Genomic DNA, 25,680 nt, shown 5'->3' on the forward strand with positions numbered 1-25,680 from the left:
GAGGACAAAATACATGTATTTTTTTCCCATTTCCTTTGAGTTAGGATATGGACAGATGTAGATTTGCTTCTTGCCTGCTCATGTAGCCCGCCTTACAGAAGTCAGGCATTTGATTCTGGCAGTTTCCAGTCAGAACAGCACATGACTCCATGTCTTTGCACTGAACAGTAGCATTCTTCTTAAGTTAGCACTGCCAGGTACTGTGGTTTTCGAACTCAGGGTGTATCTGGACTTACTACTTTTTGGAAGTGTAATATATTAAAAATATATGCATGTAAATGAAATGGAATACATTACTTGAAGAAACCTGGTGAAACCCAAAGTCTAAAGGTGACGCATCATTCAGGACATACCTGAAGGCCAATGTAGATGTCCATGTATGCAATACATTTAATACTGCCAGATCTAAAAGCTATTAGGCTATGACCTACTACAATATACTTCTCATTTCTGCAGCAAGACACAAAAGCAACAGAGTGTATCACAGAGTTTATTAACAACTGAGAAGCATTGCAATCAGCAGAGAAAGCACACTTCAAATAAGAAGTCTGCGAGGCTAAGTTTGAAAAATTATGGTATTTGAGATGGGGCTCTGGGGGAAAACCCAAGAACCTTCTGCAGCTGCTTCGAGAAATACCAGGAACAGAAGTTTATGCAGGGCTGCAGTACTGCAACTCTCAGCACTGACTGTGAATGCTGTTTAAATGACTCCAACTGCAATAACCTCCAGACACGGCAATTTTCTAGCCAGGATATGGCGTGGTTTGCCACACTGTTGAAAGAGAAGTCTCAAGAAGCTTCCCCCTCACCACTCCAAAACAAACAAGCACAAAAAAAAAAAAAACCCGAACAAAAATGTGCCATACTTTTGTATGAAAGTACACGCTAGAATTACTTTTCATTCTGCTATATGATGCAGCTGGAACCCTGAGGCCCACTACCAGCAGCCAACTCTGCCTGGCACGAGTAAGCGCAGGTGACGGCGGAGGTCGGGAACAGATTCGAGCACATCCGACCCCGAGACCGCCCCGCCTTTGGGGGTTGCTGCTCATCCTTTCAGCTTCGCCCCGCCGCTGCCGCTGGACCGCGAGCAGCCCCGCGGCCCCAGCTCCCGGTGTGGGCCGTCCCCACGAGGCCCCGCGCTCCGCCCGTCCCGCGGCAGCCGAGCCCTTTCCCGGGCGCACGCGCACTGCCGCGCGCGCCGCTTCCGGCTGCTCCCGCCGCCTTTCCGGGCCGCGCGCCGCGCTCCCGCCCCGCGGGGGACAGCTCTCGGTGCGGCGGCGGCCTGCGCCCCGCGCCGCTTCCTGCCCTCGCGCCCGGCGGGCGCCATGGCCGTGATCGGGGCCGGCGGGCGGGGCCGCGGCAGCGCCGTGGGGCGGGCGGAGGGCGGGCGCTGAGCAGCGGCGGCGGCGCAGGGGCGCGCGGGCGGCCATGGCTTCGCCGCCGGGCGCCGAGAACCGGGCAGACCCGGGCGAGCGGGAGGCGGCGGCGGCGGCGGCGGCGTTGCAGGCGGAGCTAGGCGCGTGCCGCGCGCAGCTGGAGCGGGCGCGGCGGCGGCTGCGGCGCACCCAACGCCTGTACCGCCGGGAGCGGGAGGGCGGCGAGGCGCTCAGGAGGCAGGTAGGGCCCCCCGCCCCGGTTACCGCGGCCTCGGGCCCTTCCACCCCCTCCGAGCCGGGCGGCACGGAACCCCCGCGGCCGCCAGCCCTCGACCGGGTGCCGCATGGACCGCGCTCCGCTTTTCCCGTCCACTCGACGTGCCCGTTCCACCCGGTCCCTCGGCTCCCAGAGCCATCCGGGCTCTCCTGGCCTGCGGGCGGCCAGAGCCGGTCTGAGGGCTCGAGTCAGACCTTGGTGGTGAGAATGGTAACGCCTTCTCTGCCGCAGGGTTAGATTTGCAGTCAGAAGGAAGGATTACATGTAGCAGAGGAAAAGAAGTCTGTTAAACGAAGTGTGATGTAAAGGAAGAGTGGAAGAACTACCCTGTAAATGCTTCTGACAAAGCAGGGAAGTTTATGGGAGCCCTCATCGCAGTGTACAGCTTCCTTGTGAGGGGAGGCAGACGGACAGCACTGATCTCTCTGGCAGAGCCCGAGGGAACGGCCTGAAGTTGTGTCAGGGGAGTTTTAGATTGGATATTAGAAAAAGGTTCTTGACACTGGGGATGCTTGGGCAATACAAGAGGTTCCCCAGAGAAGTGGTCACAGCACCAAGCCTGACAGCTCAGGAGGCGTTTGGACAATGCTCTCAGGCACATGGTGTGATTCTTGGGGATGTCCCATGCAGGGCCAAGAGTTGGACTTGATCCTTGTGGATCTCTTCTAGTTCAGAACATTCTGGGGTTTGTAAATGCCACAGATGTCACCACGGAACAGTGGTCATTGCTTGAAATGCAACTTTACAGGGTGGGCATTTAGGAATAACCTCAGTTAAGTTTCTCTGATCCTTTGTGAGCAGAAATTATGTGTTTCTTTATGCCAGCCGTTCAAGTACAAAATTATCTCCTGCCAAACAAAATCACTTCAAACACCTGTGGTGCCACTATGTTTTGTTTGAATTATGAAATGCAAAATAGGCTGACTCTCTTTTCTGAGATGCAGACCACTAAAATACAGTATTGTGTTCTTAACATGCAATTTTTCTTTCAGGTAGAAGAACTCACTAAAGAAATCCATAATAGAAAGGAGAAAGATACGTCTAGTGTAGAAGTACAGACAGAGGACTGTGCTGCATGGTCACAAGCAGGTAGAGAGGGTGGTGATTGTTTAAAAGGGCACCTAGAACAATATCTTAGTTTGAAAATTTTGTAATATAGAATACATTTCAAGTCTATATCCTTTGCTGAATTAAACTCAGTAACTTGACATTATCTTTCAGATTATTTCCTACTTATTCAAGCCATTAATTCAGGATAAAATGTAGCATGAACTAGCAGAATTCATGCCATTGTACTTTGTTACGTAGTAATCTCATGTTGCAAGCATGCATGCTTTACCAATCTTTGAAGTATATTACAATAAGACATAATTTGTTCAGTAAGAGTAGAGTAAATTCAAAGTAGAGGCACTACCTAATATTTGATTTTCGTTAGACTACTTACTTGCATAAATTTCCAGTTTAAGATTTGGCATCCTTAAACTGCATTAGTAAAATACTGCCTTGCTAATTTATGCAACTTCAACTTTTCTTTCTTTTCCCCCCTCCCCCTTGCAGATTATTACTACTATGAAAATTATTACAATCACACTGATACTCAAGATTGTGCATCTGAACTACCAGTGCAGCACAGTCACGGGACTGAAGGCACTGAGCATAATTCCACAGAAGAATCGGAGACAGGTGCTAATATTCCGCTAAGGAAGGATAGCACCAAAGTTATTGAAGATGGGGAAGAGGAAAGTTTCGTCCAGAATTCACAGGTTTCTTTCTGGACTGTCTGGGGTTTTACTGGTTTTGAAATCAGTACTCTGTTAATATTCCATCTAAAAGATGTGCTTGTGATCCTGACATCTTTATACAAAATGACTTTTTGTGATAGTCTGGTGCTGATAATATCCTTGTACATCAAAACTAGTTCTCTTTTTAGTATGTAGTAAGTGTATCATCCTCTTAGATTTGTGTTCTGGAGTTTGAGAGTTTTTGTAGAAAGGCACATATATCCCACATAGCCTGGAAGCAGGACCTTTTTTATCAGCAGAGTGTGTCCAGTATGTCCATCCTGATTTTCTTAAATAGCACTTTGTATTTTTTCTTCCATTGACATGAGGAAGCAACATATAAGGAGAACAGCGTTGTTGGTGGGGTTTGTTTATTTTGTGGTGGGTTTTCTTCCCTGCTCTCCAGCCTTCTCTTAGGTCACTCGCTTAACTGAGTTTGTGCCTTAGCATGTAGCAGCTGAAATGGAACAGAGAGTAGAGATCTGTCTTAGGAATGCTCTGAAAGATGTTTTCTGTGTGTATTTTTGATGCGAATCACTTTTGAGTAAAGCCAGGATAAAATGAAAGACACAGGCTGAGGTCTTGGTCCTGTTGAAATCAGTAGGAGTTTATCAGTAAATTACAGCCAGATTTTTGCCTTCTGAAACAGTCCACGTTCACAGAGCCCTTACCTTTCTTACTTTCTGTTATCAGGAGACAGAAGAAACTTCAGTACCAGAGGGTTCTTTGGCAGAGAGCTTGAGAGCTGCTGCAGAGGCCGCTGTTTCACAAACCGGATTTATTTATGATGAAAATACAGGATTGTATTATGACCATAGCACTGGATTCTACTACAATTCAGTAAGGATCATTTCCAAAATGCTTGGCATTTTTCTCTATTGCAAAGGTTTTGTTAGGAGAAGTTGATAGGAGCAAAGAACTAAGATCCAAGCTGATCTTACGTTTTGAAAAACAGGTTACTGAAGATAAATAGCGTTAAAAGTTTGTTAATTTTTTAATTATTTCAGTCAAATTAAAGATAGCAGGCTAAGATACAAATTTAGATTTTAATTCAGTTCTTTTTGATGTCTCCTAGATCTTTAAGTTACTTGGCATTGTAGAAATTTTGTGCTGTAAAGCTGATCTGTAACTCTTTCAAATGTAAGAGCTTGAGCTTAAAGATGTCTTGTTTAGAAAAAGATGTATTTCTGAAGTCAGTTATTTCTCCACAGTGAAAACCATGTTGAGAGAAAATACACAAAATGTTTGTGCTTTTACTTGAGTACTGTTACCAACTAGTTTGATGCTACAGGAAAGAAAACACTTTTTAGAAAAACAGATTAGATGATGGATCATAACTTTTTAATGGTTACTTTTTGTTACACGTTTTTATATAGCTTTTGACAAGGTTTTCTTTTTCTCCTATGAGGTGTGTATATGTATACAGATATATGGATAGATACGTATACAGTACTGTGCTGAAAACAGAATTTGTTTGCAGTGTTATATTCAACTCAACTTTAAAAAATGCGTGAGGTACACAACTGTTTATTTTCGGGATGCTTCTGGACTTCATTTTTAAGGTCTTAAAAGGATAGCATTGCTTTTGACATAGTTTGTGGATTTAGTTATACCTAAATGTTTGGGGCTAGAGATTGCAGTTTATGGTACAATTATCCAAAATAGTATCTTTTCTTGGTCAGTGAGTGTTCTGAATTACAGGAAATGTTCTTGTAGTGTGTTTACTGGCAAAGTTTTGATGATGGGGCCAGGGACTGCAGAGGTCGCCTCTGTGGGAGGAGGCCAGGGGCTACCTGGGCATGGCTGATTCCACTGCAGGGCACAGCACAGCAATTAGAGAAGCTGGTGGTGCCTCTCTGAAAGCAGCGTGAGAAAGGGTATAACTGTGCACACTGCAGTGTGTATGTGGGGGTGAGTGTGAAAAATAACCCTGTGAACACCAGGGCCAAAGGGGAAGGAACAGGAGGAGGTTCTCCAAGTACTAGACCAGGCCATTTCCTGCAGTCTGTAGAGCGGACCACACTGAAGCTACTCACAGTACAGTCCATGGAGGATCCCACACAGAAGCAGCTCCTTAGGGAACTGACCTGTGGAGAGCCCAGGCCAGAGCCCAGAGCAGGTCTTCCTGGTAGGAGCTGTGGGCTCCTGTGACCTGTGGAGGACCCATGCTTGAGTCAGTTCTTGAAGGTCCCATGCTGAGCAGGGGAGAAATATTTGCAGCAGAGATCTCAGTCCCTCTACTCCTCATTTCCCTGCACCACTCAGGTGGGGGAAGACCGGTTGAGAAGCTGGGGATGAAGTGGTACAGCTGAACTTGTGAAAAAAAAGAGACTGGGAGACGTGTTTTTAATTTGGGCCTTATCTTCCAGCTCTATTTTAAATATTTCCAAGTTGAATCTGGCTTGCCCATGATAGTGACCTCTCTGTCTTGACCTATGAGCTTTTCATCTTATTTTCTTCCCCAGTCTTGTTGAGGAGGGGAATTGGCAAAGTGGTTGGATGGGCATCTGGTAGCCATCCAGGATCAAGCCACCACAGTTCATTCATTTTATCAAACTTCAAATGTGGTTCTTTATTAATCAGATGTTTCTTTGATCAGTGTATTTATTGAAGTGATGATAATATTGTTCTTTATTTCTTATAAAGGAAAACCAACTGTATTATGACCCAGCAACTGGAATTTACTACTACTGTGATGTGGAAAGCGGCCGATACCAGTTTCATTCACGAGTGGATCTGCAGTCTTACCAGTCCTCTGGTACTAAGCACACCAAGGATAAAAAGGGGAAAAAGAAGAGAAAAGAACCAGAGTGGATTGCTGCAGATGAGTATAAGGTAACTTCAGAACTGACAGAGAGAAAATACAAAATCTGTTGGGTTTTTGTCCATGATGCAACTTACAGGTTGTGGGGCTTGGTTTTATGCAGAGAATGTATGCTTATTTTTTGAACTATTTAAACATATGTAAACTATATACAGGAGGTTGCTAACATGTAGTTAGTTTCAAATAACTTTCCCATTGAATGATTAAGGATGAAACTTTTAACTTGGATCCCCTTGCTTTTTCAATATTATTTTATTACTACCCAACTGTAAAGGAGTCTACAACTGAGTATCAGTGAAGTGTCTTGATTAGCAGGCACACGAGAATGAATTCAGTGTTGTGTGGGTTGGATTTATGTCAGAAATCAAGTGTTAGTGGCAATGTCTTGGGTTTGGGATTTTGGCTTGTGATTTTTTGTTGGTTTTTTGTTCAGTTGGGTTTTTTTCAGATTCACATTAGGAATCAAAAAAGTGTAAATTTTGAAATACACTTATGCACAATCCTTTCTCTGTGACTGCATTCCAGAGCTTAGTCCACTGGCATTTTACTGTATCTCTGCTATCATTTGGGATTGGTGTCTTGGAGTTCTATTTCTTTGCATATTCTGCTCTCCTATTGATACTTTACTTGGTCAATGTATTTTCATAGTTGTTAGTGTGTGGATAAGCTGTACATCTTAATAAATGCTCATTGTAATTAATTTGTATTTTAAGTTACAAAATTTTTCTGAGTGCTAAGAAAGCATACCATGTGGTGTATAGTGTCTGCCTTGAAAAACATTACTCACTCTACAACACCAAGAAGTTCTAATTCAGCTATTAAACCTCAGGAAGCGCTTCCTTCATGAACAGCCTTACTAATGTTGAGTCCTGTTCTGCCAAGTTGTTCTATTTATGTTGAGATAAAATTGAATATATTGATTTCTTGGTTTGCATTCTTCAAAGCTATTGCCTTAACCATTACGTAGTTTCGTTATGTAGCCCTCAGACAAGCAGATTGGTTGAAATCTGAAATAATTATGTTACTGTACAGGTACCTGTACATAATAGTCACATAGCATCAGTGCACAGTTAAAAACTTTTAATCAGGATTGAGGTCATCTGAAAGATTTGAAAATGGAAACCATTTACATTAAGGAAAAGTGCAATTAGGTTAAATGGATAGTGGTTGTTGACTGATAACACATTTTATAAGCAAATCGTGACTAATGCAGGAATTCTTACTCCTTGAGGAAACTTCACATGAACCTTCCATTTGGAAAACTTGATCTGGATACTTAGCAACACTAAGTATAATGATTCTTTAGACTTAAGAGACGAGAGCTAATGCAATGGAAGTGCCGTTTTAGCAGCACCCAGGTTCTGGGCCTGCTCTGGGCAAATACTAAATCAGCATTCTGCCACTCTCAAAAGACATTGGTCAATACAGAACTTTATCCATCATGTGTCAGGAAAGAAACATGAAAAACTTGTAGGAGTACCTTTACCATAAACTGATTAATAAGTCTCTTAAATTTAGTTCTGTAATGAACTGTTACCTAAACCAACAAGAGTGTTTTTTAAAAGTTCTAAGACATGTATAGCTCTGACCTAGCTAATAATGTTGACTACGTTTTTGAATGCCATCACAGTCTGCTTCTGTAATCTGATTAAACTAGAAATAGAGGTTTGTCTTTAACTTACTTTATACTGATATTTTTATTTAAATAGTCTTGTTAACAAATCCTTTCTGTGAGATTTCACAGTCGCAAGGTAGGAGGTGAACATCCGTTTTTTCTCATGTGTTTTATTGATGGTGAACTGAGTACTTTGCTTTATTTGTAAATTCATTTGTTTGACCAACAAGGTAACAGGGAAACATTTAAGTATACTCTAGTGCACAGATCTTTCCTTCTGTGAACAGGGAGTGAAGGTCAATGTTAAAGAAGTAATCATGGCCTTTTATAATTTTTAAACAAAACCAGGGAGAATATGAAGTGGAACATAAAACACTCTCCATTTTAAACTTCAAAATAAAAGAATGCCTTTTTGTCAGCACTCTTCTTTGTAAATGCAGTGCTGGCATTAGAAGAAAAAAATACCTTGCTGACATTGTTTACATAGCTAAGACATTTTATTCTTGTACTGTGGTTATTAATCATTTAAAAAATCGATGTTACATTAATATAAAAGATTAAGATTTGCTAAAATAAAAGATTATATTTTTCTGTTATAAAACTGAAAATTTAGTTTATAAACTGCACAGTCAAGTGCATAGATGCATGGTATTTTTTGGGAGTATAATTGTTGTCCAGTTTAGTCTGGTATTATCAAAGGCACTAATTAGTTCATAATAGAATAAAACTAAAAACATCTGGTTTTAAGTAGGACTTTGTAGTTGAAGCATTGTCTATTGAAATGCTTTTCTCCAAACTTACTGCCCAGCCTTCTGCCCTTTCTTTCCCTGAACGCTGTTTAATTTATTAAAGTTATGACAATGCTTTTGGAGACTAGTACCTCATTACTGCTTTTCCCAATCAATTATTAAATTGTGCTGCTAGCCTGAAAAATGGTCCCAACATTGCCTCCTTTTTCTACAGATGGTACAGGTAGGAGAAGGTTCTGGTTAAATGCCTGGGCTGTGGACCACTAGTGTTAAGAAACCAGGGTGTACTTTTGGAAACAATGTACACCCCCTGAACGTTACAATTCTTGGGTGAAGCTGAGGTGGTTTAAAAGATTATCCATGTGAAGCAGGGGAAGACAGCTGTAGTTAATCTTAAATTAGCTGTAGAATCTTAATTTTTTTCTCTCTCTTTTTCAGTTAAAGGAATAAATGTAAAAAAATATTGATAGATATTTAGTATTACTTAAAAATTGCCAAATACAAGAAATAAGGAAATTTAGCAGCTATGTGTGTAGATTATCAAGCATATGTTTCTATGTAGATGATTTTGGTAGCTATGGTTTTGGTAGCTATGGCTATACCAAAATATTGTTGCATTTTCAACAAGCTGAATTACCAAACAAGAAAATACTCATAAGTGTCTGCTAAAATGAATGTACTTCTAATTGTAAAACAACAGTAGTGGGGGGAACCATGGACTTGCTGTCACTTGGGGAATGTTCCTAATTTATACAAGAACTTTCATTAAAGAAATCCTTTCTTTTCAGTCACTAAACTGAATATATGACAAATAGTTTTCTTTTGACTTATGAAACAAAGTATACCATCTCTAATTACTTGCTTTTAATAGACAATCAGGATTTTTTTTTTTGCCAGGATGAAGTATTAGCCCCTGTGCAGGTCACATAAAAAGATTAGTGGGATACCTTGAAACTTTTAGGCATATAGTTTAGTTCAGGTATCTTTTTGTAGGGGTAGGTTAGAAAAAAGGTGGGACAAGAAACACGGTATTTTCTCTTGTACAAAAAAACCCCTTAAATAAGTAAATTTGGAAAAGTTTAAAAAGCAAAAAAGGTGGCTTAAATAATAATGGGATCCCTGGCCCAGTGTGAAGATCCAGGGCTTCCATACAGTTTGGAGAATAGACTGTGCAGTAGTGATCCTGCAGTTCTAATTGCTCCACTGGCACCATTAGAAATACACAGCAAAATTTAGAAGGAAGGTCTGACACATGCCATTTTTTCCCATAAATTGTTTTTAAATTTAATTTTTTTTTATTTTCAAAGTACCACCTAGTAAATTCTATTTCAGATTGGTGTTCAAAATTAACTTCTAACATATTCTTTCCATTATAGACACATTGTAGCTACTTCTGTAGGAGAGACAAGGCAGTTTCAGTAGTATTTCCCATAGAACTCTTGAAGCAGTGATTTTTACTTTTTTCATCACATGTAGTTTACTTTTTGCTGATATTCATCCCATCTTTAGGTACGTCAGTTGACAGAAACCATGGCTAATCTGAGGATTTCTTCTTTTGGATTGGCAGCTTCTGGTAAAGGTAGAGTTGAGACAACAAACACATTGGTCCACGGATGTTTACCTTTAACCTTGATATTTTTATTAAAGGAAAAATAATATCTAGTAATTGATGTTTAGATACATTTTTTCCTAAAGGAATTAATACTTTTTTTAAGCTATTTGATCAAAATCCATTCACCTGCAAAGTAGCTTTGAAATATATTTTAAATACTGTGTAAGTAACATCTGAAGAAAACTTTGATGGCATTCTGGAATATTTGGGAAGAGAAGTATTTAGCATCCCTGTGTAATATAAAGGCTCTGGACTAAAGAAACTACTCATTCTTTAGGTAAGGTAAATTACTGTTCTCCATATTTCAGAGCTGTCCACCAGTGTATAAAATGGCTCCCATATGATGTAGGAAGAGCTTTTTTTTCTGGCATTTAATTAGATTTTTGCACTGGAAAATTGAGTATTGTGTAGGGTGGATGAGAGTAACTGAAGTACTTGTGAAATGGTTTTAGCACATGAAAGCTTAGTCATTTGAGTGAAAGAGCTATTTTTAAGTGTTTGAAAATACTTTTTCAGTAAAATACTGAATTGCAGATTAGTATTTCAAATTGAGAGAGTCAATGCTAAAGATGTACTATTCAGTCCTGTAGAAGAGTTTTGAGAACCCATGATTCTGTTAAATCACCTACTGAACTTCTAGCAAACCAAGAAAGAACAGGCTACACATTTGAGAAGTTGTATTTGCCTATATTTCTAAGTTTTGTATAAAATAAATTTAGAAAAAAATAGTTTAAACAGTGCAGTTCTTAGAATTGAGCTAACTGTGCTCACAATAATAAGTTCTAATTTATAGGCATGCTGAAGAATTGCATGAACATGGATGTTGATCAGCCATAATACAGAAAAATTGAAGTTTTGAAAGACAAAATATCTTGCTCTGTAACAGTAAAGCAAAAAGTATAGTTAAATGCTTAAAATATTTTGAATTTTTCAGAAAAACAGTTCAATGACAATGATAATATATATTTTCTAAGTAAAACAATCTGCATTTCAAAAGGTCATTGTAATCAGTAGTTTGTGGCCTATTCTTTATGTAAAACCATCAATTCCACTCACATAAGCATGATTTGTTATTCTTATAAGATCAGTTCTGATGGGATACATAAAAATCCTGATTTCAAAGTACTTTTGCCTGACTTGGTCAGGGGTGCAGAAATGTGAACCAACTCAACTCTATTAAAAAATAGTTTATTATTGATCAGATTGATCACACCTCTCAGCTTAGTGAGAAAAATCCCAGAGATAGTGTGGTAATACCCAGTAGATAGAAAGTTTTTCAGTCCTGGGTCACATGGAGTCAGTCCATGTCTAACTCATGACTGTTGGTGTCAGTCTACTATTTAGATGTATTGGGCAAAGCAACACTGAAAAAATGTATGTGCCTAATATCATGCTGTAAAAAATGGCTATAATGAGCATGTACTTGCATACTTTGTGTCTCGTAGCACAACTTTGGGATGAAGAGTTAGTTACTCGTTGAGAAATCAAGTGCATTGCTAGAATTTATTGCATTGTTCAGGGTAATATTTACCAAATGTTGTGCTCACTGCCAGTTCCTGGTTTTTAAGCAATGACTATGTGGAGGCAAGGCATTAGGTGGTGTTTGCATAGTTACGCTTTAATACGTGCTACACGTGTACTGTGTTAGTACTGGTAGTCGGCCATGCTTTAACCTCAGCCAGCAGCTGAGCCCCAGGCAGTTGCTCACTCACTCCACCTTCAGCAGGATTGGAGAGAGAATTGGAAGGATAGGAGTAAGAGGACTTGTGGGTTGAGATACAGCCACATGCGCAGAAGCAAAAGAAAGCAAGAAACTGATTCACTGCTTCCCTGGCTGGGCCGGCAAGTGCTCAGCCATCCCCAGGAAAGCAGGGCTCCAGCACAGGTAATGGTAACTGGGGAAGACAAAGGCCAAACTCTCAACATCCCTCCTGCTTCCTTGTCCCTTCCCTAGGGTTAATTGCTAAGCATGATGCTATGTGGTATGGGATACCCTGTGGACAGTTGAGATTAGCTGTATGGGTCGTGTCTTGTTTCCAACTCCTTGTGCACTCCCAGCCTCCTCGCTGGTGGAGTGGTGCAAGAAGCAGAAGAGGCCTTGGTTTGTGTAAGCCCTGCTCAGTAATAAATAAAACATCTCTGTATTATCAACCATGTGTTCAACACAAATCCAAAACACAGCCATACACTAGGCACTGTGAATAAAATTAGCTTTACCCCAGCCAAAACCAGTACATTTTATACATAATGGAAAAGGGATTTCTTCACCACAAGATCCTTTCAAATGCTTTAAGGTTCATTCAGTATCCCCATGCTTAATGTTTATACACTTTGTCAAGATCCATATTCAATTTTAAAATCCTTATTTCATACAAGGTTTTCTAAATGTGAAGACCGCATTTTTATCAAACTTGACTATTTAGTTTGCTTTCTTAACAGCTGAATGTAGCAAAGTGAAAAAATACAGAAGCTGCTGAGAAGAGGCTTAATGGTCATATTGACAAAATTGTAGAATGAATGTATGAATGGAATCCTTAGTCTGCTTATAAGAGTGTTCTAAAAATTCCTGTTTTCAACACAGAACCAAGTGTGTGTCTTTAGTAGCCAGGCTTTGAAACAGCACCTTTTTACTTTCTAGTTTAAAATACCTGAAATGATGCCAAAAATCCTGGGATATCACGGGATTCACTGTGGAGAAGGAGTTGAGTTGAGTGGACCATTGTATTTGGGCATTAGTGCATCACAGTCAAGTGTTGTTTCACCTTGCTTCTGATTTGAGCAGATAGTGTAGTTTCTTTGTTTTCAGATTAGATTGGATTAGAATACCCTGAGCTACTTTGTTAGTTTACAGTATTATAGAAGCAATATGTTTTAGATTGCAGAACACCTTGGTATGTTTGGTATCAATCTAGTACCCGTACCAAACATAAATATAGACAAAGACAAATACACTGAAAAAACAACTCATAAAAGGGAAAATAAGATTTTTCCAAAAATATTTCTAATGGAAGTAATGTGTTTGACATGTCTAAACTGTGTAGGCTTACTTCTGGCAGGATTACTATGCTTTTTGTTTAAAATAAATGACATTACACAGGGACCTTGCAATCCTGTTCCTTTCTGCTCAAGGATTTAGAGGATTCAGGGAGGAGGGCTAGTGCATTATATAGAAACCCTGAACAAACCAACAGTCTTTCAGTTAAAGCATGAAAACCTTTTTAAAAATCACTGGTTTTACCTGAGAACCTGCTGTCTTACTGAAAGTGTTTCAAAAGTACGCTGGCCTATCCAACAGCTGAGAGGAATTCTTGTGTTTGTCTTAGTCTGTGCCACTGATGCATTTTTACAATTCTGAAAGTGGTTTAATTTCCATGATGTTAACATTCACGTTATTTCACGTATCTTGAAATGGAAACACACGGAAAGAAGTCGAGGAGGTATTTTTTACCTGCTGTATTGCAATATTTGGTACAATTCAAGGTAATTGAATGCATTCACTCTAAACTTAAAATGACACATAATTTAATCTGAGATTTTATCTTTTAAAGGCACTTCTGTTCATTTTTCTCTTTTTTCCTCCTTTTTTTCCTTTTTATTTTTTTCTAAGATAGTTGTCAAGCTACTAGATTGAGAATTACATTTTCAAGGTACTCTAGCAAAAATTAATATGAAATTTTAGATTTCTCAGTTAAAAAAATGTTGGGGTTTTTTTTCTTTCTGGTGCTGAAGTAAGTGGAAGTGGAAGAACCTGTAATAATCCAATCTGTCTGATATTCAGTAGAGAAATTGAGAAGTTTCTTGAAGTAGAAAATGGATTTTTAGTAGAACTGTTTTACATACCAGAAGTTAAGCTTATATACCCTCTATGCTATCTTGATTAAAGACTCTCTTAAAGATGTACTTTTGAAAGGAGGAAGAACAGGTCTATAGGTGAAGCATGAGTGGGCATTCCAGATATTCTAGACCATGGTAATAAAAAAGAAGACAAAAACAGGAGGAAGATACAATGAAGATAAATTAAAGACCTTCTAAGCAAGTTGCAAGAATTGAATAAGAGAGGGACAGAAGTGAGTGTCATAAAAGCAAAATAGGAAAATATTCAAAGAGATGTTGTACGCATTTGAAAATGAGGACAAGATTCTAAAGTTTCTAAACATTTCTAAAGTGTGAGAAAAGAGTGAAGTTTAAAAGAGGAATAAGTGAAATTTAGAAGAGGAGGGCAGTCACACGTTCACAAATAGAAGATGGTCTCAGTCACATAAGATATGGAAATATTTTTACTGAAATGTAAAAGTTCTGCCTGCTGCATGTGTAAAACTTTCTGGAAATTTAACTATTTCTTAATAGTTCTAAAAATAATTCTTCCTAAGTGAAGAATTTACTTCCAGGCTAACAGCATTCTTTAGCAAAACTCAGTGTGTAAAGACTGTAACATTGTATAACTCCCCTCCAGGATTTTGACACAGAAGAGCAGAAGTCATCTAACAGTCTGAGTTGCTTTTCCACCACTGAGCAAGTAAGTTCTACTGAAGAAGATGAGTCTCCAAATGTAAGAAAAAAGACTAAAATGGACACAAAACCACGAAACAGTCTGTCAGCCAAAGAATCAATTTCTACAGACAGTATAAATTCACATTCCTATAAAAGTACACCAGATGCTGCAGCATATACAGATCACAGTAGAACAGCAGACACAGAGAGTGAACCAGAAGAAGGTGAAATTACAGATTCTGAGGGTGAAGCCTACAGTGAGGAGGAATTAACGAGTGAAGAAACTGGTGATTCTGAAAACTCAGAAAATGAAGGTGAATTATTGTGGATTATATACGATATTACTGTATTTTTCCAGGAGCCTGTTAAAAAAATTACAGTTTGGATAATTAAAAGAAAAAATATAAAAGCATTTGACTTGAGATACTTTGAATTAAAAAGTGCTGTATGTTACCAGCATTTCTTTCCCTTTCTTCACTTGCACAAAAGTAAGTAGTAGTGTTTTTATGAAAGCTGTTTCTGAGTATAACATCTGTGCTTGTGTGGAAACCTCTGGGATTGCAAAAATGTGGTTTGATTAGGAAAGTGAAAGGAGAAAAGAAACTGCTGCTAAAACAGGGGTTCTAGACCAGTAATTCACAGTAATTCTATGTATTAACTCTCTTAAATTAATATACAGTATTTCTGATACTGTTTGTAAACCATCATGTACAGTTGAATGCAAGATGGATCTACTGTGGTGAAAAGCAACATGGAGTATTAGTTGAAATCATATTTTGTTTATATTCCAATGGCAACTTGTAAGAAATGGATATAGACAGGAAACCTGTATGCTGTTTTATACCTAAGTGTTCTGCTAGGTCCTTTAAAAAAATGAAGGTTACCTGTGAAAAGCTTGATGCAGCCAGTCAGAGCAAAGGATATGCCAAATCACAGAATGAAATATAATCTATAGAAAACTGTATTGTATTGTCAGTTTGTTTCTTACGTTTTCATTACTTTACTTAACTACTCAGATTCTAAGTGATTAATGCTAACCAAAATGTGCTTGCTACCATCAGGCTTTCAGACTAAATTGTCTTTTCTTAATATCCAATGCTGCAGTAATGCTGAAGTAACAAAAACTGGAGCATTTTTCTTCCCCCAGTACCTTTAAAGGTTTTGTCTTCTCATCTGTCTATTCCTAGCTGAGATCATTGGAGACTGTTTCTACAAATGTACATCCAAGTACAGAATTCATACAGCTGTTAGAATATAATATTTTAATGGATAATGATGCAAAAAAGCATATGCATCTGTAGGCTCTGTCTATTATTTTTTCTAATCCATGTTGATGAATAGTGCTCCTAAGAGAAAAAACTGGTAAAAATACACTTGACATAGAAATTGTCATATATGAAGTTTGATATGCAGGAGGTCTGTGATGTGGTGAACAGAAAGGTGCTGCCTTTTCTCAAAGTAAAATTGTTTTCTAATCTGTTGCAATTAATGATCCATAAATTACAATATACTAGTAAATTTTGTGAATGTATATATATTTTACTGCTGTAACTAAAGACTTGTCCACATATAAATAACTAGAATTAGGAAAACATTTGTAATACTTTGATGTGCAGTCAGAAAGCCTTTGAAACAATAATCTCATCAAAGTTTTCTCTCAGATGTGGTTACACATTTCTTTTTATGAAAGTTGCATATTATTCTGCTAGGCAATGCCGGAATGTTTTTCAGTTTTTTAAAAACTATGGACTATAAAGTTAAAACTGCAATTTGTTGGTACTAATGGTGGTGGGGTTTTTTTTCTATACAATTATAGATGAAGAAAAGATCTGGCCTCCTTGTATCAGAGTAATTGTAATAAGATCACCAGTTCTACAGACTGGGTCACTTTATATTATCACTGCTGTGAAGTCTGCTACAATTGGAAGGTAAAACAGAATGAAACTTTATATATATATATGTATTTTTCTATCTGAAACAACCTCACTTTGACAGCTGTGGAAAGCACTTAACACTACTCTTCATGCTTGTCTTCCTAGCCTGCAGCAGTTGTGAGGTTCTCTGAGTTTGGCTAGTCCACAGTAAGAAGTTCAAGTCAGGTCACATAACAGCATGTTGTCATGATAACATAACAGTATACACAGTTAGTGCAGCTCAGCAGACCTGAAAATTTGTTAGTGGCAACTCGATCTTGTGACCACAAGCACAGCTTGTGACACTTGCACAGCTGCAAGTCCTTCTTTGAAAACTTGTTTCCTAGAAAGTAAGTAAATTTTGTTCCAGGCCACTAAAGTACTTTTTTCAAAAATGGAAAAACGCCCTTCAGAAATTCAGGATCACAAGGAGGAAAATATCCTGGACTTCCTCACACATTCAGATTTCAGTAGGGTTTGTTCATGGGCTTTAGATAGTAAGTTGGTTTGTGCTAGACTGTATTCTTAGAGTTCTAAATCTGATCTGTTCATTGTGGATTATGAATTTAATGATGATGTAAAGCTTTTTCCATGCTTACTAAAAACCTCACCCTGGAAAAGCTGTTTCTATCTAATGCTGATAGATGTGTTTTGATTTGCTCTTGAAGGTGAAGTCCATGTATGTGAAGATGAACAGACTACTCTACTCTGAATTTGCATATAGGGCTTTTACTAGCTGCATTGCTTCTTAATCCCTTAGTATAAGAATCTAATACACAATAATAATAATAATACAGTATAATAATACAATAATAATAATACACAAATCCCTTCTTCCTGCTACAGTGTTTTAATAACAAAAAATGTAGACCAACCAAAACCCACCCTGTACAGATTACTCTTTCTTTACTTGTATTGCCTGCCTAATGCGACCAAGAATTTAACTTCACTGTTGAGGACTGATGCCAAGATACACTGAAGAGCCTGAAGGATGCAGAGTTCAGACTGTTACTTACAGGCACTGCATGACAGTTCAGATAGTAATGTTAGGTTTATAGATAAGAATTTAATGGTACCGTTTGATCACTTACTAATCACCTGCTTGGTATAGTTTATACAAATGGCAGAACGGACCTGAAGCAAGTCTTTACATTGTGTATATAGCAATACAATGTTTTGTATCTGTAAAAATTCCTAATAGCTTAGAAGAGAAATATTATATTACGGTTCAACGGAAATACTCCTTTTATAAGCCACACAAGACGTATTTCTACTTTGTTGTGATTTGTATATCAACTTGCCTTTCCAGAGAAAAAGATGTTGGACACACACTTCAGATTCCTGAAGTTGGAGTCAGTAAGGTAACTCTTGTTCATGTCTGCTGAAAGGTAGATCAAAAGACATAAATGTATGAATTAAGCTTTTGATTTTATGGCTTTAAATTTGGAAAATCATGTTAGTTTTTTGAAAGAACTTTCAGAGTGAGATATGGGTTTAGCCAGAGTTGAATTTAGAAAGAAAACACACACTATTTTACTGAATGGGAGCTTAACACAAACAACAGCATGTTTTCGAAGTCTAGAAAAGCTAAATACTCTTCTAAAATTGGAGTTCTACTAATCTACAGTGTAATGCACAGTAAAAAGGTTATATTTTGAATCTTGAATTTCATAGTTATTGAACTTGAGGAAAAACCCTGTTAAGTACTAATGGTATATAAAATTTTGATGTCAGATAGTAAGAATTTTGTTACCAAGTAAAGCAGTCCTTGCAGTATGCTCAGAGCAAAACGGTTTATTTTCTTTTTCTTCAAGCAACTGTGGAAATGATGTAGAGGGAGTTTGAAAAATTAACAGAATTCCTTTCAGTGGTAGATTGAATGGAAATTCTTGTTCTGTTATAAATTCTGTGCTCTGTTTTGCTAAATACTTCAACACAGACCCTAAATACAGCACTCATAATAAAAGAAAACTGTAGATTGATGCTGTGTCATCCAAACAAAAAATTAGTTAAAAACATCTGTAAATGCAAGTATCTCATGAAACACACTTTGCTGTGTCTATTTTAAATGATAGTTCTCAGTAATCAGTTGCTGTATATCATACTGAATAATTTCCAGAGCAAATATTTCCCTGCTATTAATAACTTTCTCAGGCGTGTGTTTGAAACTGGGCAAATAAAAACCCAAAAGGCTTTTACTTTTCTGTAATGTTATCAGTTGAGTACTTCGCAGGTACTGACAGTTTATATAAGAAGTCACTTCAGTTTTCAGAGAAGGAGTCAAAGGTGAAAAGATAAATTATATATCTGTGGAAACAAAAAGTTACATACTAGTTTGTTTTCTACAGTATTCTTACTTTTTAGCTGTGGACAACTTTGGTGTTTGCTTTTCTTGAGTGGAAAGTGAGATTTTAAAAAATGCTACACCCTGCAGATTTAGCCTCTTTAGAAGAAGTTTTAGTTCTATTCAGTAAAACAGAAGTAGAAAATAAAATATGTATTGAATGAACTAGTCAGTCTCCATCATTATGGGAATATTCCATTTAGTAAGAAATGCTAGCTAATCTCCAAAATTTTTTTTTTTTTTTTTTTTTTTTTTGAAAGCAGCAACTTCAATTGCCAGAAATTGTCAAATTTGAAACACTTTTCTAGACTTACTGCTTTTATTGGAAGTTCTAGTAGGCTGGAGAAGTTGGTACTTTGGTTTGTTCAGTGGCCTTTTCTAGAGGTTGTACATCTCTTTATTAATTTGGCCAGGAGTTGTGCTTCCTCTGGTCTGTGTGGGCTTGGGAGCAATACCTATGTAGAACTGCAACAAGACAAAAAAAAATAGATTGTCAGTCTCAATATCAGAAAGGAGATGAAAGAAACGGCAAAAGATTGGTACTGATTCTGTCCTAGGTATTAAGATGCAGGAGGGGGTGAATTATGTGAAAGTTACAAAAGCATGGCATTAAGGGAGTTATTTCAGATACGAAAGACCAAGTAAATGGAAGCAGAATGAGATCTTTTTTTAAATGACAATGCTATAACATACCGTAAAAGCAAAAAGCCTGTTATTGACAAGAGCAGTTTAAAAGGCTATATTACTGAATCTTGCAGTTCTTTAAGTAAATCACACTTGCCACATTGGAAGAATATAGTTGTCCGGTCCTGAATCATCGTATGAACAAAATAGTTACATTATTAACTGTATATGTTAGCTCATGCTATTGTGGCTTGTTCATTTACATTGCACAAGAATGAAACCATAAGATGTGAAATACTCTATTAAACCAGAGCCTCTCATTTTTAAGGTCTCAAAATATATTCTGAAATCTTACCTTTAAATAAGATTTAAATTGTGAAGTACTCGCTTGACAAGAACATTTAACTTAGGCTTCTATTTGTCAGTTTCATGCAGAAGTATATTTTGACCACGATTTGCAAAATTATGTTCTTGTGGATCAAGGCAGTCAGAATGGAACGGTGGTTAATGGAAATCAGATTCTCCAGGTGAGTAGCTATTGTTTTAGTGCTCTATACAATGCAGAAAACTAATCTTGTGGCCATTTAAAACATGTTATGGCAAATCACTTACAATGCCATTGTATGTCTTCTTTCATACATGAAGGCCTGCCTTGGTTTCTTTCTGATTTTAGGGCCACATACAGTGCTTAATGTTTGGTTATACTAGGAAAAATTCACTATGGTTGCAGTTGCTAGAGTGAAATACCCACTGTAGTTAAAATACTTGCCTACATTTGTGAGGCCAAACTGAATTACTGAGTTGTAAGCAGTGTGCATAAAATAGAGTTCATGTCTTTCATGAGTAGTTGAGTAACTTGGCTGCCAAAACTTTTCTTTTACTGTAGCCTAAAACAAAATGCGATCCCTACGTCCTGGAGCATGGAGATGAAGTGAAGATTGGCGAAACTGTGCTTTCTTTTCATATTCACCCCGGCAGTGATACTTGTGATGGATGTGAACCAGGACAAGTTAGAGCACACCTTCGCCTGGACAAGAAAAAGGAGCCTTCTGGTTAGTCATATTATCACTGGATATATTTTTTGTTATGGCTATTTACTTTATAAACATAATAACTAGCTCCGTTTTCATACAATTTTCTCGTCAACTGGGAATAGTTATATATAATGATGTATTTTCTTCATGGTATATGTATCTTTTGTATAATTATGTTAGAACAAAAATTATCATATTTGTTGTTTGTTTCAAAACATTGTTACATTAGTAATTAGAAATCCAATCCTGTGTTCTTCCTCTTAGTTTGTCCAGCACTTAGCAAAGAAGAGAGAGAGTTAGTCAGAAGAAAAGCATTAAAACAAATACGGGTAAAATATGGTTTACAGGTGAGTTTACAGTAGAAGTTGATTAAGTTTTTGTGGTTCTTACACTTTTTTTTTTATTACTTCGTGATTCCTATTTTAAGCTATAGACTTCGTTAAATAAGCCAAGTTTTCAAATGCCCTTAAACCTAGCCTGGTTTGTCTTTTGTACACTAAGTTATTATTCTTTACAAACCTGTACAGAGAAAGATGATGGTAAGAGGGCATGAAAGTTCCGTTGAAAATTAGAAGGAAGATCCTTTCAAAGGATCAACAAGATTCCTAATCCTTTTGAAATTAAGATTTTGCAAGACACTTCTATTTTTATTTCTGCAGAGTAAGTTTTCACTGAATCACAGTCCTATCTTTTATTTGGAAAGGAGACACAATAAGCAACTGAAAAAATTACGGAAGGAAGAAAGAATTTTTTCAGGTTTTTAAGTCCATAGAAGAATATCAACAGGAACATACAGGCAATATAATATATATGTATTCAAATTACTTCTGTTGTAGAGATAATTTTAACTATGCAGTTGCTTCCAGCATTTGTACTAAGTATTAATGTAGAAAACAGAATGCCATAATTTCTATCAAATTCTTCAGGTACCAAAATAATACTGATACAGAATCTGTAAACATGCTTAATTCTGTCATTTATTCTGAAAAAAAGTAGTTGCTGAGGAACAGGCTAAATGTTTATATAAAAAGCCAGTGGCATGTCCACATGGTTTTCTGCTTAATATTGAGAGATTGACTCTTTATACCAAGAGAAGATTCAAGAGAATCTGTTATTTACAGTTTCTGAGAAATTACTGAATTTGACAATATTACATGATGATGGCAATAATGTGATTTACAAGGTATGCCTGCAGGCTAAGAAAATACTAAGTGAGGACTACAGATTTTGTTATAAGATTTAGAATTAATGAAATAGGCTGAAGCTGCTATACTTCTGGAGGGAAAAAGGGAAATTACCAAAAATAAAGAATTTAAACCCCACCCTCTTTGTCATGATGCAATTTAATCTGCTTGGAAAGAACACAGAGTATGAAGACAACAAGGCAGTGAAGAATCCAAAGTACAAAGACAGAGCAGGAAAACGCAGAGAGACCATTGGAAGTGAAGGAACCTTCCAGAGAGATGATGGTTCAGCTTCTGTTCATATGTAAGTTGGGCATGGGAAAGGTATCCCCCATGTCTTTCTCTTGTGAATCTTAAAGAAAATGATCATAAAGTATAAATTTGTTACTAGCATACAGCTTGTTAGATTACAAATTACCTGTATATATTGTGTTAGGAGAGATAGAAAATTTTAACCTTTCACACTTCCCATTTCACATGGTCTTATTTATTAACTCCTCACCTTCCATACAGAAATTAGCTTGGCCATAAAGATGCTTAGATCACTTCCTTACCAACTCGAAAATTTAAAGAACTCCCCAGCTGCACTACTGACATCTTCAGTAGTGTCTTGTTTTTCAAGTGGCTCAATTTTCATTTTTCCTGTTCAGTCCCAGTAATATGTATATATAAATGCAGACTTTTTCACCTGCAGCTTCTCTCACTGTCAGTATCCAGCCACTCATAGGACATGTATTTATTTGATGTTCCTTCTGTTGTTATTTTGCCTCTGTAGCTGTAGTTGGGGTTTTTTTTTAAGAAACATGAACTTGTAGGTGCCTGTAAATTAATAAAAGGAGGTGTGAGATGATGAAATAGGTGTATTAAGATGATTTGGCAGCACTACTGCGTTCATCGTACTGTAATCATGCTACCCATGATGTATCTTTTAACTCCTAAAGCAAGCGAGTAGTTCCAGAGTTTTAAGAAAGCTGATATTGACCAGAGGCTTGTTAACCAAAGATATTCTTGCAGGAAGTTGCAAAAGGTAGCAAGGATCTTCTGGATAGCTCTTGATGGATTGATTACTGGTTTCTAGAGCAGCATATGTATGCACATTTCTGTTGTTCAGTATTTGAAAACATACTCTATACTCTCTAACTCTTGCTTATCAGTTATCTTAAACTTTCTTTGCAGTGAAATCAGCAACAGCAACAAAGGACACAAAATGTTGGAGAAGATGGGATGGAAGAAGGGGGAAGGCCTGGGAAAGGATGGTGGTGGCATGAAGGATCCGGTAGGTCTTTCTGGTTTTCACTTGAAACTAAAATAATGGAAATGTATTTGTAGTGAAAAGTATCTAATTGTGTGCCACTATTCACTATGCCATGTATCAAAACCCCGGTTAGGAAGAAATCATCTCAGTAGTATTAATCTCAAATTATATTTTCCTTGACTAATGAGGTATTTTGAAATTTTTCAGTAGTGTTGTCCCTTCACTAGACTGTGTTCGTTAGAAAACTAAGCAAAGGAAGACAGACAGCTTCTAGCCATTGAATTAATAATCTCATGTTTGAATACAAAGTCTGGAGGAAAATTGGAATAATATAAATGATGTGAATTAAGATTGGCTTAGGGTGGAATTCTTCACTTTCTCGGAGGCTGATGTTGCACAAAAATCAAGCTAGGTGATGGGCCATTAGAGAGGAAAAGCCAGCTGAAGTCACTGTAGCCACCAAGTTGTGGGTCTCTGTGACAGCCACGTTAGTCCCATTTTTGTCACCAGAGATGTGTTGTCTTTTGGCAGTAATGCTGCTCAGAGCCACTCCATGCCCTGTGTTGTCAAACTAGCCAGCATAGGGATCATATGCTGCTCACTCAGTGAGGTGTATCTCACAGTAGTGTAGTGGCAGGGGACATAATTCAGCACTCTAGATCATAGTTCCAAAGGTGATGATTTGAGACATCATTTTCATGGTATTGTTTATATATGATCTAGGTGTATTAGAACATGAAAGGGAGCTGCTTGGGGAGAGGGGGTGAAGTGTGTATTAGAAAAACAGAATTTGTAGTATTTAGAATACCTAACTTGCAATTACAACAATGTTTAATGTATTTGACAGATCCAACTTGAGTTACATCAGAAGCATGCAGGTTTGGGTACTAGGAGACCAGCCTCAATTGAAGATGTTCAGCTCGTCCAGAGCAAGAATAAAAAGAACTGGGATAAAGCAAGAGAGAGGTTTGCTGAAAACTTCCAAGACCCTAAATCACAAAGGGATACACCTAAGAGTACACCTTGGGTTAGAGGGACTGTAGACTGAAGTATCTAGTCCCACAGCAAGGTAATTCCTGAGTATAAATAGTTGGGAGAGAATTTTTTATTCCTTTTGCTTTTGCTAAAGCAGGAGTTTGGTTATATGTAAAATACAGTGGTGGAAAAACTTATTCAAGATTAACTCTGTTAATTGGTTTTCTGTAGTCTTCATGCTTTTATACACATTTTTAATAAGAAATGAATGGAGTTTAGAGGGATATTCAAATTTAAGTACTTGAAAATTATTCTCGTCACAAGCAGGAATCTCCCATTGTGTTTTTACACTTTACAGAAAATTACACAAAACATCTGTTACATTTAGTTATGATACCTTTAACATTTGAACAGTGATTAAAAATCAAGATTAAAAAAAAAATCCCCCAGATCCGTAGTACCATAGTGCTGTTTCTTCATGTTTGCCATTAAATGCTCGACAAGAGGCACACCACTCTTAAATTCGTACAGTTCAGTACTAGCTACATGTCTCAGCATACCTGTGGCAAAGGAAAAGGGGGAAAAAGCTTGGTTTTAAATGATTCAACATTACTGTTCATAAATACTGTACTCCATGAAATAAACTACCAGCATTAGTGAAGAAAACAATGTTCAGAGACAGCTTGTAGCAAAATTTTCTTCTGTGAAGAACTTGTTTGAGATTTGTTCAGTAAATCTGTATCATGCCTTTAAAAGAGGAGGTATGTTTAGAAAACTGCTCTCTGTTTGTATTTATTAACCTCTTTTTCTGATACATCCATTGCTGGCAATGGAGTTTATGCCAGAAAAAAAAACCAACACAAACAACTGATTTTCGATGGGGAAGGATTTCCAAACTAAGCTAAAAGACTGGTATTTATTGAATGTTCCTAAACACAATAAATCATTGTCAATTTAAGCAGCGTGCTTCTTCATACTGTCTTGTCCATATGTTGAATAGGAGTGCTCTTCTAAAATGAGTAAAATTTAATCCCACTTTGTTCAAGTTTAAGTTCTGATACTTGTCCAAGGAAACATGGTAGTCTCACCATCCTACCAGATCTTGCAGGCACTGTGGAGTAAAACCAGAACAAGTTACCAGCCATTTGTCTTAATCTAGATGCATACACTGTAAAGCAAAAGGTCCAATCTATTATTTAAATCCTGAAATGCACCCTAGTTTACAACCTGAAGCACACCTTACTTCTGCAGACAGAGGTGAAGATACAGTTATCCGCACTCAATGCCTGGAGCAGCATAACTAAAATTAGGTTACTGTTTGCCTTTGTAAGCAGTTAGTTGTCTACTGATTTAGTGATAGACATGTATTATTGCTCTTGCAATAATATACAGGTATTGCTCTATTATGTACTTTGCTGTTGCATTCCTTTTTATTGGCAACTTCACATTTTCAGAGGCTATCCTTTTCTAGCTGTGAAAAAATGTTGTTCTGTAAGTCCTTTTCTGTACTCATTAAGTTTTAGTTCACCGTTGATCTAAAAAGCTATTCCTGCTAGTAAGAGGAAAAAATCACTGTATACTAAAAGAACATTTTGGCTCTTTCTTTTTTTTCTTTTTTTACTT

The 25,680-nt window shown here is 37.6% G+C and overlaps 1 protein-coding gene across 3 annotated transcripts; it reads left to right on the forward strand.

The window, feature by feature from the left end:
* The first annotated feature begins 1,406 nt into the window (after nucleotides 1-1,406).
* On the forward strand, nucleotides 1,407-25,680 carry AGGF1 (angiogenic factor with G-patch and FHA domains 1). Of its 3 annotated transcripts, none has more exons than XM_082300926.1 (14): nucleotides 1,407-1,620; nucleotides 2,649-2,745; nucleotides 3,214-3,419; nucleotides 4,131-4,277; nucleotides 6,084-6,272; nucleotides 10,135-10,204; nucleotides 16,545-16,656; nucleotides 17,951-18,002; nucleotides 20,035-20,136; nucleotides 20,496-20,661; nucleotides 20,908-20,990; nucleotides 22,004-22,131; nucleotides 23,004-23,103; nucleotides 23,930-25,680. In XM_082300926.1, the coding sequence occupies exons 1-14, from the start codon at nucleotides 1,432-1,434 to the stop codon at nucleotides 24,128-24,130; spliced, it is 1,842 nt and encodes a 613-aa protein (XP_082157052.1). In that variant the 5' UTR covers nucleotides 1,407-1,431; the 3' UTR covers nucleotides 24,131-25,680. The 3 variants fall into 3 exon arrangements, with proteins under 3 accessions (XP_082157052.1, XP_082157050.1, XP_082157051.1); XM_082300924.1 differs by lacking the exon at nucleotides 10,135-10,204 and adding an exon at nucleotides 14,691-15,042; XM_082300925.1 differs by lacking the exon at nucleotides 10,135-10,204 and adding an exon at nucleotides 14,691-15,042 and having other exon boundaries at nucleotides 3,214-3,393; nucleotides 4,129-4,277.

The sequence above is a fragment of the Coloeus monedula genome, assembly GCF_965178545.1.
Source record: "Coloeus monedula genome assembly, chromosome: Z".
Classification (NCBI taxonomy): Eukaryota; Metazoa; Chordata; class Aves; order Passeriformes; family Corvidae; genus Coloeus; species Coloeus monedula.